The sequence below is a fragment of the Saimiri boliviensis genome, chromosome 3 (genome assembly GCF_048565385.1).
Source record: "Saimiri boliviensis isolate mSaiBol1 chromosome 3, mSaiBol1.pri, whole genome shotgun sequence".
Taxonomy (NCBI): Eukaryota; Metazoa; Chordata; class Mammalia; order Primates; family Cebidae; genus Saimiri; species Saimiri boliviensis.
This window is the reverse complement of record NC_133451.1, coordinates 60,395,001-60,412,551: the sequence shown is the minus strand read 5'-3', so window position 1 is coordinate 60,412,551 and position 17,551 is coordinate 60,395,001. Positions and strand designations below refer to the sequence as shown.

The 17,551-nt window shown below is 32.0% G+C and overlaps 1 protein-coding gene across 12 annotated transcripts in view; it reads left to right on the top strand.

The window, feature by feature from the left end:
* EPHA5 (EPH receptor A5) overlaps nt 1–17,551 on the top strand; it is a 354,031-nt gene that overhangs the window by 15,142 nt on the left and 321,338 nt on the right. For all 12 annotated transcript variants that reach the window (XM_074396211.1, XM_074396212.1, XM_074396215.1 and 9 more), the window contains exon 2: nt 13,201–13,265. In XM_074396211.1, the coding sequence (XP_074252312.1) occupies nt 13,201–13,265 (65 nt within the window). The remainder of the gene's footprint in view (nt 1–13,200; nt 13,266–17,551) is intronic.

The following is a 17,551-nucleotide window of genomic DNA, read 5'->3' as shown; positions in this document are numbered from 1 at the left end:
TGAGGTGGGAGAACAGCCTGAGCCCTGAGAGGTCAAGGCTTCAGTGAGCCATGATCATTCCTCTTCATTTCAACTTGGGCAACAGAGGGATACCCTTTCTCAAAAACAAACAAACAAACAAACAAACATATATATATATATATATATGTTTATTTTTTATGCTACATATAAATGTAGTATACTACATATAAATAGTATGCTTTATGAGAAAATAAATGAAGATAGAAATAATATAAATACATGTATAAGGAAACATGGAAAACTCATATCAAGAAAATCTCACCATCATCAATGCTAAAGCAATTATATAGAAAATTTAAATATAAGATTTCAGTTACACACTTCTCACTTCCTGGTAGAAAATCTGTCAGTTCATCAGGAAACTGACATTTTTTTCCAACTCTGGGGTTTGAGAGAAGCTGTTATATTGGTGTTTTTGTTTGAAGGATGCCATGAATAATATTTTTATTTTTCACTGATTATCTGGTGGACTCTTTTATAAGTTATTGTGGAAAGCCATGGACATAAAGCTAGCAGTGGTTTCAGGGACTTGTTTTTTTTTTTAAGCAGCAGCAGCAGGTTCAAAAGAAATCACTGTGGAAGCCCAATATCTAAAGCAGAGAATTACTGGGTTTCCTGGCTATGTTTTTGTCTCCTCTTTTCATCCATATGCTTGTACCTCTGAGACATCTTTTTAGAACCTCCAGCCTATTGTGAGCTAAGTTTAAAACCTACTGTGTAAAATATGAAAGGAATGTTGTACAAAAGATCAGGGTGATATAATCCTGACTTGTAACTTTCTAAAAATCTGCCCAAAACAGAAATTATAATATCTGATGAAGTTTATTTTAAACCAATGGTCTCTAACCCAGAGGTGCTCATTAGAGCCAATTTCAGAATATTGTTAATTACACTATGTCTCGACCCACCTAAACTCATGGAATCAAATTGATTAAAGCAAATTATTTGGAAACCTATACTTTTGCAGCCTGGGAATCTGTAGTTTTAGAACACCCATAGCTAATTCTTACTTTTATCCTTGTTAAGGATCCCTAGCTTAGAACAGTAATACTTAAAGTTAGATGTGTGGACTGGCACTCAACTAGTTTGCAATTATACCAATACAAAGATTGAGAGTTAGGTTTTAGAGACAGTTATTGCAATTTGACATTGCTGCACAATACAGCTGTGTAATAGGTAGATTTACCTCATTGAGCCAAGGCATAGCTAGCTCATTTCTAATTTCTAACTCTAATTAAGTGAGCATAGGAATTACTTGGGTTGGTAGTTATGCGGGGATTTCTAAAATGCTGTCTCTTGCATTTTAGTCTCCACCTAATGTCCTGATTTTGTAGGTTTTAGAAAGAGCCAATGGATTTATAGTTTTAAAAAAAGTACTGCAAGTGATTTGAATGTGGGTGATAAAAATACCACACTTCAAAAAACAGAGTATATATTTATTTACATGTATATATAAATAAGCACGACTTATATACATGTATATATGTATATATACATGTATATATAAATGTATATATAAATATACATGTATATATACATGTAAATATAATATATACATGTATATATACATGTATATATAAATAAGCACGACTTACATATGAGTCGTGCTTAGAAAATGCCATTTAAAGTGTTTCTATTGATAATAAAAGAGAGTATGAAAGTGTTCTAAGGCTAAAAGGAATATAGATGATTATCAGGTAACACTATGTACATTAAGGAAATACAAGATATTAGAGAGTTGTAAAAGCAAGTATCACTGTGCAAAAGAAAATAAATTCTAAGTATGATTTGATGCATATTCAATGATATAATGACTGATTTGAAAAATCTGCGTTGAGATATGTGTGTGTGTTTGTGTGTGTGTGTGTGTGTGTGTGTATACATAAAATCTTTCATATATATATATCTAAAACAATATGGTTTACAATTGAAAAGATTGAATTATCGTTAATAATGTGCCTCATAAAAGTTCTAACATACAGTAAGTAATATATCTGCCAAGTATTACATGTGTTAAAACAGTGTGGGTTGGCACTCTGACACTGAGCAAAGTCTACCTTTCTATATTAGTCAGTAAGTACATGCACACACATATATAAATAAATATATATTATATGTGTGTGTGTGTATATATATATATATCTCCTTAAATGCTAAACGTTAACTTAGATAGTTATCCCCTGAGAGTCTGATTTAGGAGATTCAGATAGATGACTTCAGGGGTAATATAAATTCAAAGGAGTTTTTATTCTCAGGGCCAATCAATTAGAACATGGAACAATCAACAAGATACTTCCAGTTTTATTTACTGATGTATCCGCAAGGCTTGAAATAATTTTTGGCAGTTAAGTAGATACTCAGTAAATATTTGTTGAATGAATGAACCCTTATTGTATGTGTTATATTCCATAGAACTTGAACAAAAGTTAAGACAGTAAGTTGGATTTTTCTCATCAGTTGTGTATGTATTATCTGTAGAATTTTATTAGGTTACAAATAGAAAAACTATCCAACAGTGGCTTAAAAATATGTTTTGTTTTGTTTTGTTTCAATAAAGTAATTTGGGGGTAGATGTCTGGTGGCTTGGGTTCTGTGGCTTAACAATGTCAAGACAGAAGTCTGTTTTTCTTGGCCTTACTCTCGTGCTCACTGTGTTATGTTTGCAAGAATGCTAATGCATCTACCAGTATCATATTCAATTCAGAATAAGAAAAAAGGAAAGAGAAACGCCAATAGCCTTGTCAGCAGCATTATTTCTTTAATTTAAGCAACAAAACTTTCCCAGAAATTGGCAAGCAGATTGCTGTTCAAATTTCATTGCCAGACCTATGTAACAAGGCTAACAGATTCAAGAGAGGCTAAGAGAATAGCAACATGATAATCATTGTTTGCTATGACCCCTCTGATCCATAGTCTGGTATGAAGCATATCACTGATATTATGATACTAAGGAAAGAAAAAGAATGTGAGTAATTAATGTGCATAAAACAATGTCTGCCAAATATCATAGAAAACTGAATGTACTTTTTTACTTCATTTATTTTATTTTATTTCTATTTTTCTATTTTATTTTATATTCTATTTTATAGAATATATTTATTTTATTTTCTATTTATTTTCTATTTATTTCTATTCTATTTCTATCTATTTTCTATTTATTAATTTATTTTATATTCTATTTTATAGAATATATTCTATATATTTTTATATTCTATTTTATATATTTATTTTATATTTCTATTTTATTTCTATTTTATTTCTATTTATTTTATTTTATTTCTATTTTTCTCTGTAACCTTTGAAAAAGGACAAACAGCCAACTACTACAGTCATTTTGTGACCAAAAATAGATTATATTGCTACATTAGCTAGGCAAAAATGATTAATACTACAAAAATGTTATATACTGTTAAGATGTATAAAGCATTCTATTTTAATAGACTAATTTAAAAATATGTTCTTACTGTCATGATTGTTGGTAGTCATTTTGAGATGGATAATTAGTTCTGGGAACTAAAATGTTTGTGATCAGCCACCTAAAACCATTTGGCAAAATATTTGTACTTTGTTAGTATTTTTTTCCTGTATTACTTAATATATTGACTAGTTTTCAATGATGAAACATTAACCAAATATTTCTTGTAATATCAGCTTTAAAATTTTTAGATAAAGAATCATTATGTAGGGTTTACATTAGTATTAAATTTTGACTAAACCGAAAGACTGGCATGCAGTAATGACAAGGTGTCAGCAAAAAATGTGGGTCACTTCTTGTTTTACAAGCAGGACTACAGGGTCATTTAGTCATTTGCCTATTTTTGGTACATGCCATCACTTTAAAAATATACTGTGATTTCGTGAAAATTTCTGTCTCCTGTAATCCTCATTTATCCTCCCCTGAAGTCTGGAAAGATAATTATTATATAGGTTGTTTTAAAGATTGGTATAATTCACACATTTCACCGAGGTAAGAATTTCTTCAAAACAAATAATCAGCTTTGCATATATTTTAAAATTCTATTTTAATACAGTAGTTTTTAGTGTGCCATTTGCCTTTTAAGGACAAATTCATATCTTATTTTGCCCCCATTAACATGCTTAAAGCAAAGTGAATAATAAAACAAAATAAATAGAAAGGAGGGTTTATTATTCCTTTGTTGCTTACTCTTTTGCTTTCTGGAATCTTGTAACTAACTTTTGAAAATTTGATACTAAAATGTGATTTTTCCAGGAAAAACTAATGTCTGTTCTGTTTAGATTGATATACCTGAAGATTTTCATCTGTTGTACAATATAATGAGAGCATTATGGTGATGCTGGCTTCTGTAAAATACAATTTACAGTCATTGTTTTAATAAAATGCATTGATATATAAGATTAAGATACAAAGGTTCAAAAGAGTGAACCTTTGTATTTTACAAGTCAGATATTAGGGCAGGAATGATGTAGATACAAGAGAAAGAGCTTCAGAGTTACAGATACTTGGATTTAGATTTCAGCTATGTGCTTATTAGCTCTGGGACCTTGGGCCATTGCTCTGTTAGTATTTTTTAACTTCCATTTCCTCATCTGTAAAATGGGGAAAATAATATACTAAAAGATCATTGCTAGGATTAAGTGTCATAATGTATATGAAGTGTAGAAGCATATAATTTTAGTTTCAGTCACTGATGTTACAGACATGAGAACTGAGGTCCTCAGAGTAAAATTATTTCCTCAAGGTCACACAATAGCAGAACAAGAACCATAGAACTCATGAGTATTCACCATGCAGCGAAGCATTCCCAACATGAATTGTGAATATGCACATTTATTTCAAGTAGTGAGGACTTAACAATTTTTTTGAAGGAAACAGCCTTGGATTATCTATATACATAGTGGGGTGGAATTAAGCAGTTATTATGTGAGGTATTACGTGATACAAAGATTTTCAAGTGTCTTATATCATCTAATGTTGGCTTTTCTTTTTAGAATAAAAACAACGTGTAAGATTAGACAAGTTCGGTAACCCTACCTGACAAGGTAGCCACCAAAAACCATATTGTGTTGCTTCTTTCATGCAATATGTTCTTTGAATACAGCAGACTGCTCATTAGTCCTAATTTAGTGGTCAGTAGACTACTGTATTAGCTTTGCCTAAGCACTTTGTACAGACGAACCAGTGGATACTAACTCTGAATTCCTATCTGCCATCTTCCTGAGCTTACACATTTTTAGACTATTAACAATTCAAAATGCTTTGTATATATTTCAGTTTGATTTTTGCTTCCATCATAGTCATATGCTTTATGGTATGAATATTCTACTGATTAAATTTTGAAGAGCAATGTCTATAACTTCTTTGTATAATTATGGTGATGAAAAATATTTTGGGGTAAAATAAAGATGAAAATATTTTGTAACAAAAAATTAAAGGCACTTATTATTTGCAGTAAACAATTAAGCATAATATCAAGATCTAAAGGAGCAACAAAAATAATCTCTTTTAGAAATAACTTCAAAGATAAATAATGTGAAAATTTAAGTGACTAGTTTTTAAATGTCATTAGAATTCTGTGAATACACTTTTTGGAAGTATTAACATGATGGAAGGAGAATAGGCACCGGAATGGAAAGATAGGTTGGCCTTCAAGCTCTGCCACTTACAGGTTGTATCAATTAGTATGTCTTTCTTTTCAAATAACAGGAAATAACTGTCCCTCTGGATTAAGAAACAAAACTGATTTTTTCTCATATAAAAGCAATTCCTAAGAGAGGCAAGTTTCAAGTTTAGATGGATTAACAACTCTATGATATAATTTGGAACTAGATACTTCCCATCGCTTCACTCTGCCAAACTTAATCTGTAAGCTTTGCTCCCCTGCTGATTCTACTTATTTTATCTCTATGACTGTATCAGTTCCAGGAAATACATCCATACCCATCAACATTCAAGGCAGTCAGGAGTTTTCTTTACTAATATTTTGTACCAAAATTCCCTTCCTTTGCAGATCCCCTTCACAGATCATTGGAGAGAACTGAATCAATAGTGGTACCACATAATTGGAATTGAAATAAGTTCATTTTTGCTGAAATGGGAAAATACAGAGACAAGTAAGCTTGAAAAACTGGAAAGAAAAATCCTGAAAGGACTTACGTTAAAATAATAAGATAATATTACAAGATTGAAGTAAGACAGTCACATGATTATATTGGTAGTTTACAAACATCTTTCTGGAAGCAGTATTTTGAAGAAATTGTTAGGGATTATACCTTTTTTTCTGCAGAGAAAGCCATTAGGAGATTTTTCAAGAGAAAAATTATGGTGAGGATTTGACTAGACTGATTATACTGTGGAATGAAACAGAGCAGGCAATTTAGAGAGTTAGAATCTGTGAGATTTGGTCAGTGATTCAATGTGGGGGTAAAGGTGAGGAAAGGGTGACTCATACATCTGGATAGAACAAATAGTTCTATGGCATTGCACTTATTGAACCAGGGATCATGGGAAGACAATTTTTATTTTTACTTCTATATACAGAAGATACTTTATTCATTTGGGAACAGGCTGAATTTGGGGATGATTACATACCATAAATATGTTAAAAATCAGCAGGCCGTTTTACAAATGTATAGGAATTTTAGGAGAGAGAGATGTATAAAATAAATGGAATTGTGTGATCATTAATATTTAGATTTTAACTCAGAAGTTCATGAGCTTCTCTGGAAGAGTCCTTACATTGGGGCACATGCTAATATCTCCTTTAAAACCAACCATCCAGCCAACAGAAAGTAAACATATGAGCCATTCTCTATCCTTAATGATCTGATTCAATATGAATGGACTAGCACCAAGACTTAGTTTTTTTAAAAAAAGCTTGTTTAAAATTTTCATGTTAAGTTTTAACCAAGATTTTTTGGTATAGTATAGGAAGAGAAGACAGTCTACACAAATGAGGCATTGATCAAAATCGAGATTTGAAGGGATGGTGCAGGAAGAATAGCTTATAAAGGAAAGAGAAAGAAGTAACTAGAGTTGTAGAAGAAAACCACAGGAACCTGTTGTCACTGAGGATGAAAAGTGAGTGTATTTGTTCATGGTGGTCATGACCAAATGCTGCCAAAAGATAAGACAAGTTAGGAGCTCAGAACTACACAATTATCACTAGTGAATTTAGTAACAGAGGTTTTGGTAGAATAATGGGGGTTGAAGCCAGATTGTAATGGATTAGGTAAGCGATGAAGAAGGTGTGAGAAAATAATAGATACAGATGTTGACAATTCATTCAATAATTTGAGTTATGAAAAGGACAAAGGTAAGACAGCCACTGGATGGGAATGTGAGGTTTATTTCTGAATATATTTTAATGAAAATCTTTAAGAAATGCTTTGTGGTTAATATGCAAAAGGCCTAATTACCCAAATATAGGTTTGTCAGGTAATGTTGACAACTCATTTGAGTTCATCATTTACTTAGAATGAAATCAGTCTCTGGTTGTGCAATTTTTATCAAGCTAGGCTCAGCTGCCATGGTTCATGTACAAAGAAGGTAGATTCATTCTTGATTAGAGTCTTTCAATGTCCAGGGAAATAGGTGGCTGTCGTAAAATGATCTAACACTTAGGTCTTAAGTGGGGGGCAGATTTGGCTGCAGGAAGCAATAAGTAGGGCTCGTGGTCTGTTGATAAGGTCTCAGATACTGCTTTACACAGAAATTGCCTAGTTGAGCACCTGACATATAGTAAGCATTCAGTACGTATTTCCCCATATTCTTTTTTTTCTAACAAAGACTATGCATATGAATTGCTCAGATTTATCAAATAAATACCCTTCCATTCGTTGTCTGGGAAAAGTACAGTTGGTATGGCTTCCTGCCTTCGAGTGAAGGGATGCCAGAAATCATAACACTTGTAAACCTATAACATAATTTTTCCCAAATTTACAAATCTAGTTTTCCGATGGGAAACACATGTCCTCTTTCTCTGCACTCATTTTGTAAACCATCCTTTCTTCCCTGCAGCAGTTGTCAAATTATAAAATTTAGCCTGAAAGCAAGAAATCACATCTGTGCTGAATAGGACCATGGAGAGAGGCTGGGCAGCTGTATATATAGGGTTTGTTCCCACAGATTAGTTAAATGTGTATTGTAATTGAATCCAGTAACGTTTTTGGTATTGCTAAATCCTAGTGAATAAGCAAGCATCCATCAAAAGTCTGTTGTATGCAATGGGACTTTGATTCAATGCCTTTAGAGAAAGAGAAGGCCATCCAATCTGTAACTAGCCCAAATTATTATCTTTTCATACTATAGTGAAGGTCTAACTGACATTGTAATTGTGTTTGTTAATGTGAAGATAATAGAAAAAACAGAAACAATATAAGTAAGAATATGCCTTCTAATTGTCTATCTTCATGTCATCAAGGATCACACATCCTCTCAACGCCTGCACACTGATGGTGGATGGTGGGATCACATGCCCTTGATCTGTCTTTTGACTCTTCAGCATCTGAAAACACATTCCTTCCAATGTGTCTGTTTCCCGGAGAATCTAATACATTTTCCTGCTCATAGTGACTTACGTTGGCAAGATGTTAAGGAAAAAGTAGTGGAGTCAAAGGGTTATAGAACAAGTTATGAATGTTTGAAAGTGATAATCACTGAAAAGCATATTTGTATTATTAATGTAAACTAAACTTTAATTGTTAGAATGTGGAGAAGTTGAGGATTTAGGAATCTTTTTATGCATATTCTGTTTTATTCACTTGCTCTTTGATGTCCTTGAATCTTAACAAAAATAACGAGTTAGCAATCCTGCTTTTTCTGAAAGTAAATTTTCTAAAGGCTTTTCTCTATTCAAGAAAGCTTTGAAATTGTTAATATATAGTAATAAAGCATACTGAAGACTATTTTGAGTTAGTTTCTCTTATAATCTGTTATTTATTTTGGCATTCAGTTAAGTGACTTTTCCTTATTAAAAAGTTCCTGTATTAGTATTTCCCCATATATAAACTTTAGGAATTTGGAATTTAGTACATATTCACGGACACCTTTAAAGTTATTTCTCCTGGAGAATCAGTCTTCTTAATTACTGATTAAAATACCAATACCAACCAATATGTCCATCTTCACTGTAATTATACAATGGCTGAAGGAAAATCACCTTGAAACCTGTCTCTCAGTTAAATTGTATGACTGTATTTTAAAATATAAATAATAGAGTCAAAACATTTTCATAAAATTTCTGATATCTAATTAATGTCTTTTAGAGTAACGGTGATATCAAACACTTCCTTTAATTATATTCATTAGTGGCTTCCCCGGTCAAGTTTTAATTAAGTGGTACAGTAAAGATCAATACTTGTGTATTCATTGCAATTTACAACAAGCATATATACTGTTCAGAACAATTTAATTACTGTAATTATAGCACAGAAGATACTTAGTGACTGTGCTCTATTACTGCCAGTCTCCCTTTTTAATAAATTTGATAATGAAATTGGGAAATTAACCTCTGAAAATTCACATTTTTATATACCCTATGTCTAAACTTCTGTTTTTTATATAGCTATTTTTTTTTTATTTTAGTAGCAGGGGAAGTGGAAGCATTAATAAGAGCAGTGACAAAGTGCTTTTCATGAATATTGTCATGAATACTGAGAAATTATGAAAATGTATATAAGAACACTTGTAATAATTATATTAGTTATTTGAAAAATAATTTAGTGGTGTTATGCAGTCAGATATTCTATTTTTATTTTTATAAATAAGACAAATTATTTTATTACTTTAATTTGCTTAAATGTAAGTATTATTTTGGTTCAAAAAGAATGCCTCCAATATGCTAAGTTCTGTTAAATTCCTACTTTCTCAATTCTTTAAATACTACATTGGTAGATGAACAGATCATTCTACCAATGTACCGTATAAAGAACCGTGAACGTAGAAATTTTCTAGTGGCATCAATAGGTGTGTAACAGAGTTTCTCAACTTTCAAACTTGTGAAATTTTGGCCAGATAATTATTTCCTGGGGAGCTTTACAGTGCATTTCAGGATGTTTTACCGCATACCTGACTTCTTCCCATTAAATGCCAGAAGCAAATATTCATACATTAATGAACACAGAAAATAGATAAATGCCTCCAGTTTTTATAATCAAAATGTCTCCAGACGTTATTATATATCCATGTTGAGAACCACTGGTGTATGCTGATTAGCCACACCCGCCTGATCTTCCCACTGACCAAATTATTCATTCATAAGACAAACAGCTATTCAGCTGTTCTGAACTGAGCTAGGTGCGTAGGCATGAGTCAAACATGGCACTTTTATAATAGAACAACACAACTCTGTGCATTTCATTTTTTAGAGATAGGAATAGAGTGATCATAGAATATTTAGTAATAATACCTAACTCGGATTTTGGAAAGGGAAAATCAGAATAGTCTACTGAAGAAGGAAGTTCCTAAAATGTGTTTTGAAGGACAAAGGAAACATTAGCAGTTCAGAAGGTAAAAGAAAGATATGTGTTTTAAAATTTACACATAAATTTTAGTTATTTTTCTCTGAGAATCAAATTCTAATTTATTCTCCATTATATAAATAAAATTGTAATATAGTAATATGCAAATGATTACTAAAAATGCCTAATTTTACTCTATTTTTCTCAATTTCCAGTTCACTAATGGGATGTGTAATTACTTTTTTTGCACTGTGAATTTCATGAAATCATTTGTTTCCAGAAGGACAGCAATTTTAGACAGTAGTGGGAAGATACATACATGTATTTCTTGTAAATTTCCTGCTCTATATATGAAGAAACCTATTTGATCATACCATTGTAAAATTATAGAGAACCCTAATGTGGTTATTTTCATGTATTCTGTAGTATATTCCAAAATTGAAAGCTCTCAGTAAATTGTATTAACAGCCAAGCTAGTATTTGGAGCTAATCTGTTTACTCCACACATACATATTTTCAGCAAAAAAAAAAAGAAGGTATAAATAATAATTTAGTTTAAAGTTAATTCAAGTGTGGCTAACTGAATCTTGAAAAGCCATCTGAAATTCTGTTGATAATAATGAATATTTCATATTAGTAAGAGGTCTATAAGGAATGCTGTGTTTCTCATGGTAGGCTGGTTATGAATTGCTGGAATTCCTATGCACATCAGTTTGCCACCAAAGGATTAAGTTCAATTTGATTGCCATCATGGTAGCACCCTTAGTTTGCTGATTTGCTCTACTTTATCTAATCTACACAGACAGGCTGCTGCTCAATAGGAAAGGTGAATCAAGTGAATCATTAAGATGAATAAACATAACAATTTAGGTTCTGCAACCCCTTGGTATTTAGTCATGTCTAGACACAGCTCTAGTGTCCCAGAAAACTAAAATGAGGACAAGGACATTTAAGTTTAATGTAGCCTTATTCCCATGGAAACCAGAAAAGCCAACAATAGAGTGAAAAGAAGAGTATGGATCTAACTGAAAAATTAGATGTAGTGAGTGGCAGGATTTGCAAGGTCAGTGGGTAGTAGAACAGTTTTTGTTTGTTTGTTTTTTAAAGAATGGTTTTTCAGTTTGGTCACCATTCCTTTAATAAATCAGTAATTCCACAAATTATTTATTATTCATTAAAACCAGTATGATTTGCGTAGGTTAAAAATGGTACAAACATTATAATGCGTATTTTTCTATAGTTAACAATCTCAGAAAAATAGATGGATAAAGTGTATTTTAGCATCAATAACATGAATGTGTATATATAGGTAATATTTAGTATATTTTGTTTTCCTACAGACTTTAAGTTATTGATTTAATTTAATGTTACTAATATTATTATATGATTTCAATGTGTTTTATAAGATATATATGTTCCCAAATGTGCTTTTGTCTCATTAATTTTGTTACTGTGAAATAAATGATGCATGCCAATAGTTAAATGCACATAATTTCTCTAAGACGTAGAAAATTTCCTCAGTCATAATAATTTTATATTATCTTATAAAGTATTGCAACACATCCCAGCCTATCAACTGTTACTTCTTTAGTACTTCAGGCTTACACTTACAGATAGAATCATCCCTTTAGAACCAGTGGCATTTTAAGATACTGGCTTTTGAATGTAGCTTTGGTACCTCTGCACAGGAATAACTCAGGTGTTTCCCTTTTAGGTTTATATGCCAAGTTCATTCAGAGTGATGTTGTTGCACAGCAGGCCAGGTAGATTCATGTGGAATAGCTATAATAGGTTGGAAAGATAATGATATCTGATCTAGGGCTAAAGTATTTTGACTAGACAGTACCCTATAAACTAGTTTGGTATCTCAGAGACAGTATGCAACACCATATGTATGATATGCATGAGTGTGTATGTGTGTGCAATGGTGTGTGTATGTGCACCTGTGTGTGTGTGAGTTTGTGTACATACTCATAAATGGCTTTCTTTTGTAATGATAGCACTCAAACTTCATTCTGGAGTTTACAAATATCTTAGGATTCCCATATATCACATATCTGGCAGTTCTACATGAAGCACTCTTTTTAGACTATGGTCATATCTAAGTAGAAGATATCTCTGGGAATGCAATAGATTCTTAAGTATAGCAACTATCTCAAGAACTGTAACAATTTACTTGTCTTGGTTAAGGGTGTGTAGATTTATTTCTTAATTAAACTTGCAATTTGGATTACAGATTTCTGTTAATATCACAAAAAATGTTACAAGCTTGGGAATAGTTTATTGCTGTTTAATGTAAATTATTTGTTAATTGCTTCATAACAGCTTTCCAGAAGAAAATAAAATACATTTAGCTACAATTTTATGGCTGCAGCTTAATCCCCAAACCTAGAGTTTTTTACAAGGCAGCATGAAGCTTTCATTTTTGTGGGCTTACTTTTTGTCTTTTTTTTTTTTTCTTTATTCTATTTTTTAAAATTTATTATTGTTTTGCAAGAATAAAACGTTTAGGGTAATGACTTGCTTTCAAATAATTTTTCTGTGATTGTTCTTCAAATGTTTATTTAAAATCACTTCTCTTGCATCAATATATTTTCTTTATATTATACCCATTGTGTTCATCATAATGAACACATAATTTATGTAAACAACATGCAATTTTAATAAGACTATTAGGATAGAGATAGAATATTTATGATGTTACATATTTCACTGAGTTTAGTATTCTTTTCTTTTTAGTGAATTTATTGGATTCACGCACTGTCATGGGGGACCTGGGATGGATTGCTTTTCCAAAAAATGGGGTAAGTTTTTATGAGAGTTTTTCTAAAACTTAAGCTATGTGCATAAGCATCTTGATACTTGTAACACAGGAATGAAAATGGACTGGATGTATATGTTGTTAAGGGAGGAGATGGTATGTGTGTGTTGGATGGGGTGGAGGGACTTCTAATAACTCTGACTAAAGAAAGGAACACTAGAGAAGGGCTTTCAGTGACTGAAGAGTAAATAAATATATTACTTCCTCTCTGAGTGTTGTTCCACAAAGAAATGTCAAGTTTCTTTCAATATTTATGAAAAGCTCACATTAAAACAACAAATAAACTTTCAGAATTAGTTTATATTAAAAGTAATAGTATTTGATTTGCTACTAATTTGCTGTCATCCTGGCATATTGCATAGGAAATAAAATTTAACAAGTTTATTATCAGTGTTGATTCAAAGCTGGTACCAATTTATTTTTTTACTTTGTTTACAGAATCAGGGAATAAAAATACCATAAGAAATTCCTTTAAATGACACTGAGATAAAAAACATTCCAAGAAACTATTATAATATATGCAATTCATGTAAATATACATGTATATATGCAATTCATCTAGAAAATTGTGCACACTAATATTTTTAGAAGATATCAAAAGTTAATTTTAGAGTAGTCAAATTTTATAACAAATTTGGTTATAACAACCTAAATAGTCAAAAATTTTATTTTCAAATTAATGAGCAAACCAGGTGTGCTAATCAATCTTTACTAAAAAAAATATTATGAAAATAGCACATAGATTCTAATTCATAATAATTTATATATTAGCATCCTCATCTCAGTGGGCTTTTATGTTTTTCATCAATTTGGTATTTCTTTTTGGTTTAGAAAATTTATAGATGCATTGAAGGACATGATATAAAAACGGAATTTAGTAGATTTTTAAGAAAGTAGAACATAAAAAGAAGGCAAAATAACAACAACAACAACAACAACAAAAACATTGCATTACCCAGGTATAGCCAGGCTCAAGATAATGACATGTATACTTTTAATGTGTTCCTCTTTTATCTTTCTTATACTCTTTCTTCTTCCCTGCCTTTCTTCCCTGCACCTCCACACCTTCTTTCTTTCATCTATCATCACTCCATACAGATAAACGGCTGGCTAACATCAGTCTATGAGAATCTTTACAGATATTTTGTATTCTCCTTTTTCTCACATACCAAAAATAATTCATTGAATAAATATTTTAAGTTTTTTTTTTCCTGAGAGGATGGTTGATATGTTGTGTTGAAATTAATTTTTTAGAATCCAGAGAAAATATATGATATTCTCTTTGAATTTAGTTTTGTGTTTTTCTGCCCTTTCCACTCAGAAGTTATTAAAATAGTGCTTTGACAGAGTGTATCTGTGAGAGTATAAATATGATGTTGCAGTTGCTGTTGCAACTATAAATTTGAGGAACATTACTCTTTTATACATGATTTCTTTATGGGACACAATTAATTGTTTTTAAGAAACATAATCCTTCTGCACTGGGAATGGGATTTTTCCAATTATTCTAACAACTTCATGCTTTCTTTTTTCCTGTTATTATTGTTAATATAGTACTGTGTTCTGTTTTTTTAAACAATGAGCATCCTTTACAAAATTCTTATAATTATGTTGAGTAATGTTTCCTTTCACATAGTGTACCCAATGTTAATACTGAAGACAGGGAAGTTAATTTAGAGGGGCTTAATCAATGTATATTTGTTTGAATGTGAGAAATGTGTGTGAGATTCAGGCATTATGTTTTGTCTTATGTCACTCAAAGTCAAAATAAATAAAAAATGGTATTATATTTAAGTAAAATGAATGTTCAAGGTATGTACAATGATAGTAAAATATATATACTTTAAAAATATTTTTAGTTGGCTGTGGCATTTGTTATTAGATAAGAAACATAATCGTAGGTGAAATATACATCATACATCATCAGAATGATGTCCAAACAATTATGGAATAATGGCCTACAAGTTTTTTGCTCAAAAAATGCCATAAGAAAACTGGAATAATATTGTTAGACTCAATTTTTTATTGGAACTCTGGAATTCAACCAACATCTTGGAGAAATATGGGTAACGTTTATTTAAGAAAATTGAATGAATCTTTTAAAAATAGCAAGGTTTTTTTGGCATCTGGATAAAAATTTGGGACAAAAAATAGGCTGTCCAACCAGAATACTTAGGGAAATCTGGAAACTGAGATGTCCACGTGAATTTTAAAATGCCTCAATAAATTATTTGGAATTTATAAGGCCATACACATGTGTAGGGCTGTGTACATGCCCAAGATGTATGTATACTCAGGAAAGACCTGAGAAAGACCTAAGTTTTTATCTGTACACAGGAAGGAAGTGAAGGGTAAGGTAGGTCTTTAATTGCCTAGCTGAATATTGAAGGAATGTCCCAACATGCACACACAGACCCTCAATCAAGTGAAGAACACTTACTGGTTTGAGATTAACAAAATATTCTGTCTAAGCAATAGCTGGTATGTCAGCTAATAGAGTAATGACTTCCATGGCTACACATAACCACTGAAAAATACAGAATTATTTCAGAAAAGTCAAAAATTTTAACAAACCCTGGAGAGTGGGGTAGAATATGCTAGGTTTGCAATAACAAAAAACTATGAGAAATGCAAAGAAACAAGAAAGTATTGCTGGTAAAATGAACAGCAGTTATTAGAAATTGTACTGAAGATGTCCAGATGTTAAAATATGTTGAAAGAAGTAAAGGAAAATATATCTAAAGAATAATATAAAGTATAAAAATAACGTATAATTGAATTCAAAATATCAATAAAAAGATAGAACTTCTTATAAAAGAAAAATTGGCACTGAAAAGTATAAAAGCAATTGAAGAGTTTACAATCAGGGCTTAACAGCAGGTTTGAGCAGAGAAAGGAAAGCACAAGCAGACTTGAAGATAGGATAACTGACGTAATCCAATCTGAGGAACAGAAATAAAAATTAATGAACAGAAATAAACAGAAACTTAGAGTTCTGTAGGAAGAACACAGATATAATAAGAGTCCTAAAAGAAGAGAGGCCGAAAGGGCCAGAACAAATATTTGAAGAATTAATGGACATAAAATTCCCAAATTTGATGAGGGAACATTAATGCACACATTCAAGAAACTCAACAAACATAAGCAGGATAAAGTCGGAGAGATTCACAACTAGACACATCGTAGTTAAACTGTCAAAAGCCAAAGAGAGAGAATTTCAAAAGTAGCAAGAGTTCATCCTGTATAAGAGATCCTCAGTACTTTGACCAGGTGTGTTTGCGTGTGTGTGAATTTGTGGACCTGTTGGTCTGCCTCACGATAAAAAAAAATTAATTCTCCTTCTCTTTTTTCTTCTGGACATATCTAGTGGTACTATATTATAGAAAATTTTATGCAAATGTGCTGCATTTGTCCATTCAACATAAATTTATTGGGCTCCTAGCATATTTCCTTCGATCTTCTAGGTATTAGGGCTACAGCTGTGTCATAAAACACCCCAAATTCCTCAAATCCTGGACTGTAAGGGAGCATTATGATTTTGAGAATGAGTAATCAAGAACAAGGCAGTAGATAGTACATTTTCTTGTCTTGTTATTTCTTTTTATAAATGTGCAAAGGTGTCAGAGAGATGATGGTATTTGATCAAGGTCACTTAAGTAGTTTGCGACACACCTGGGAAGAGCACGTATTCTGTATTTGGCACATGCAGTGTCATATAGCTCTTTTTTTTTTTTTTTTTTTTTTTTGAGACGGAGTTTCGCTCTTGTTACCCAGGCTGGAGTGCAATGGCGCGATCTCGGTGAGCCGCAACCTCCGCCTCCTGGGTTCAGGCAATTCTCCTGCCTCAGCCTCCTGAGTAGCTGGGATTACAGGCACGCGCCACCATGCTCAGCTCATTTTTGTATTTTTAGTAGAGATGGGGTTTCACCATGTTGACCAGAAAGGTCTCAATCTCTTGACCTTGTGATCCATCCGCCTCGGCCTCCCAAAGTGCTGGGATTACAGGCTTGAGCCACCGCGCCCGGCCAGCCCTTTCTAATTTTATCTTGCCATTAAAAAAATATGCTTTTAGTACATAAATATATACCAACATTTAGTACTAATAATAACAACGTGCAAAAGGACACTTAGGATTCTGTTTGTAAATGAAAAAAAAATGAGGTTCGGTATGGGTAAGTGACTTGTCCAAGGTTATGCAGTTACTTGGAGACTAAGTCCATTTCAATCCCACGTCTTCCGGGATCCTGATTATTTAAAATCAGTGATGAG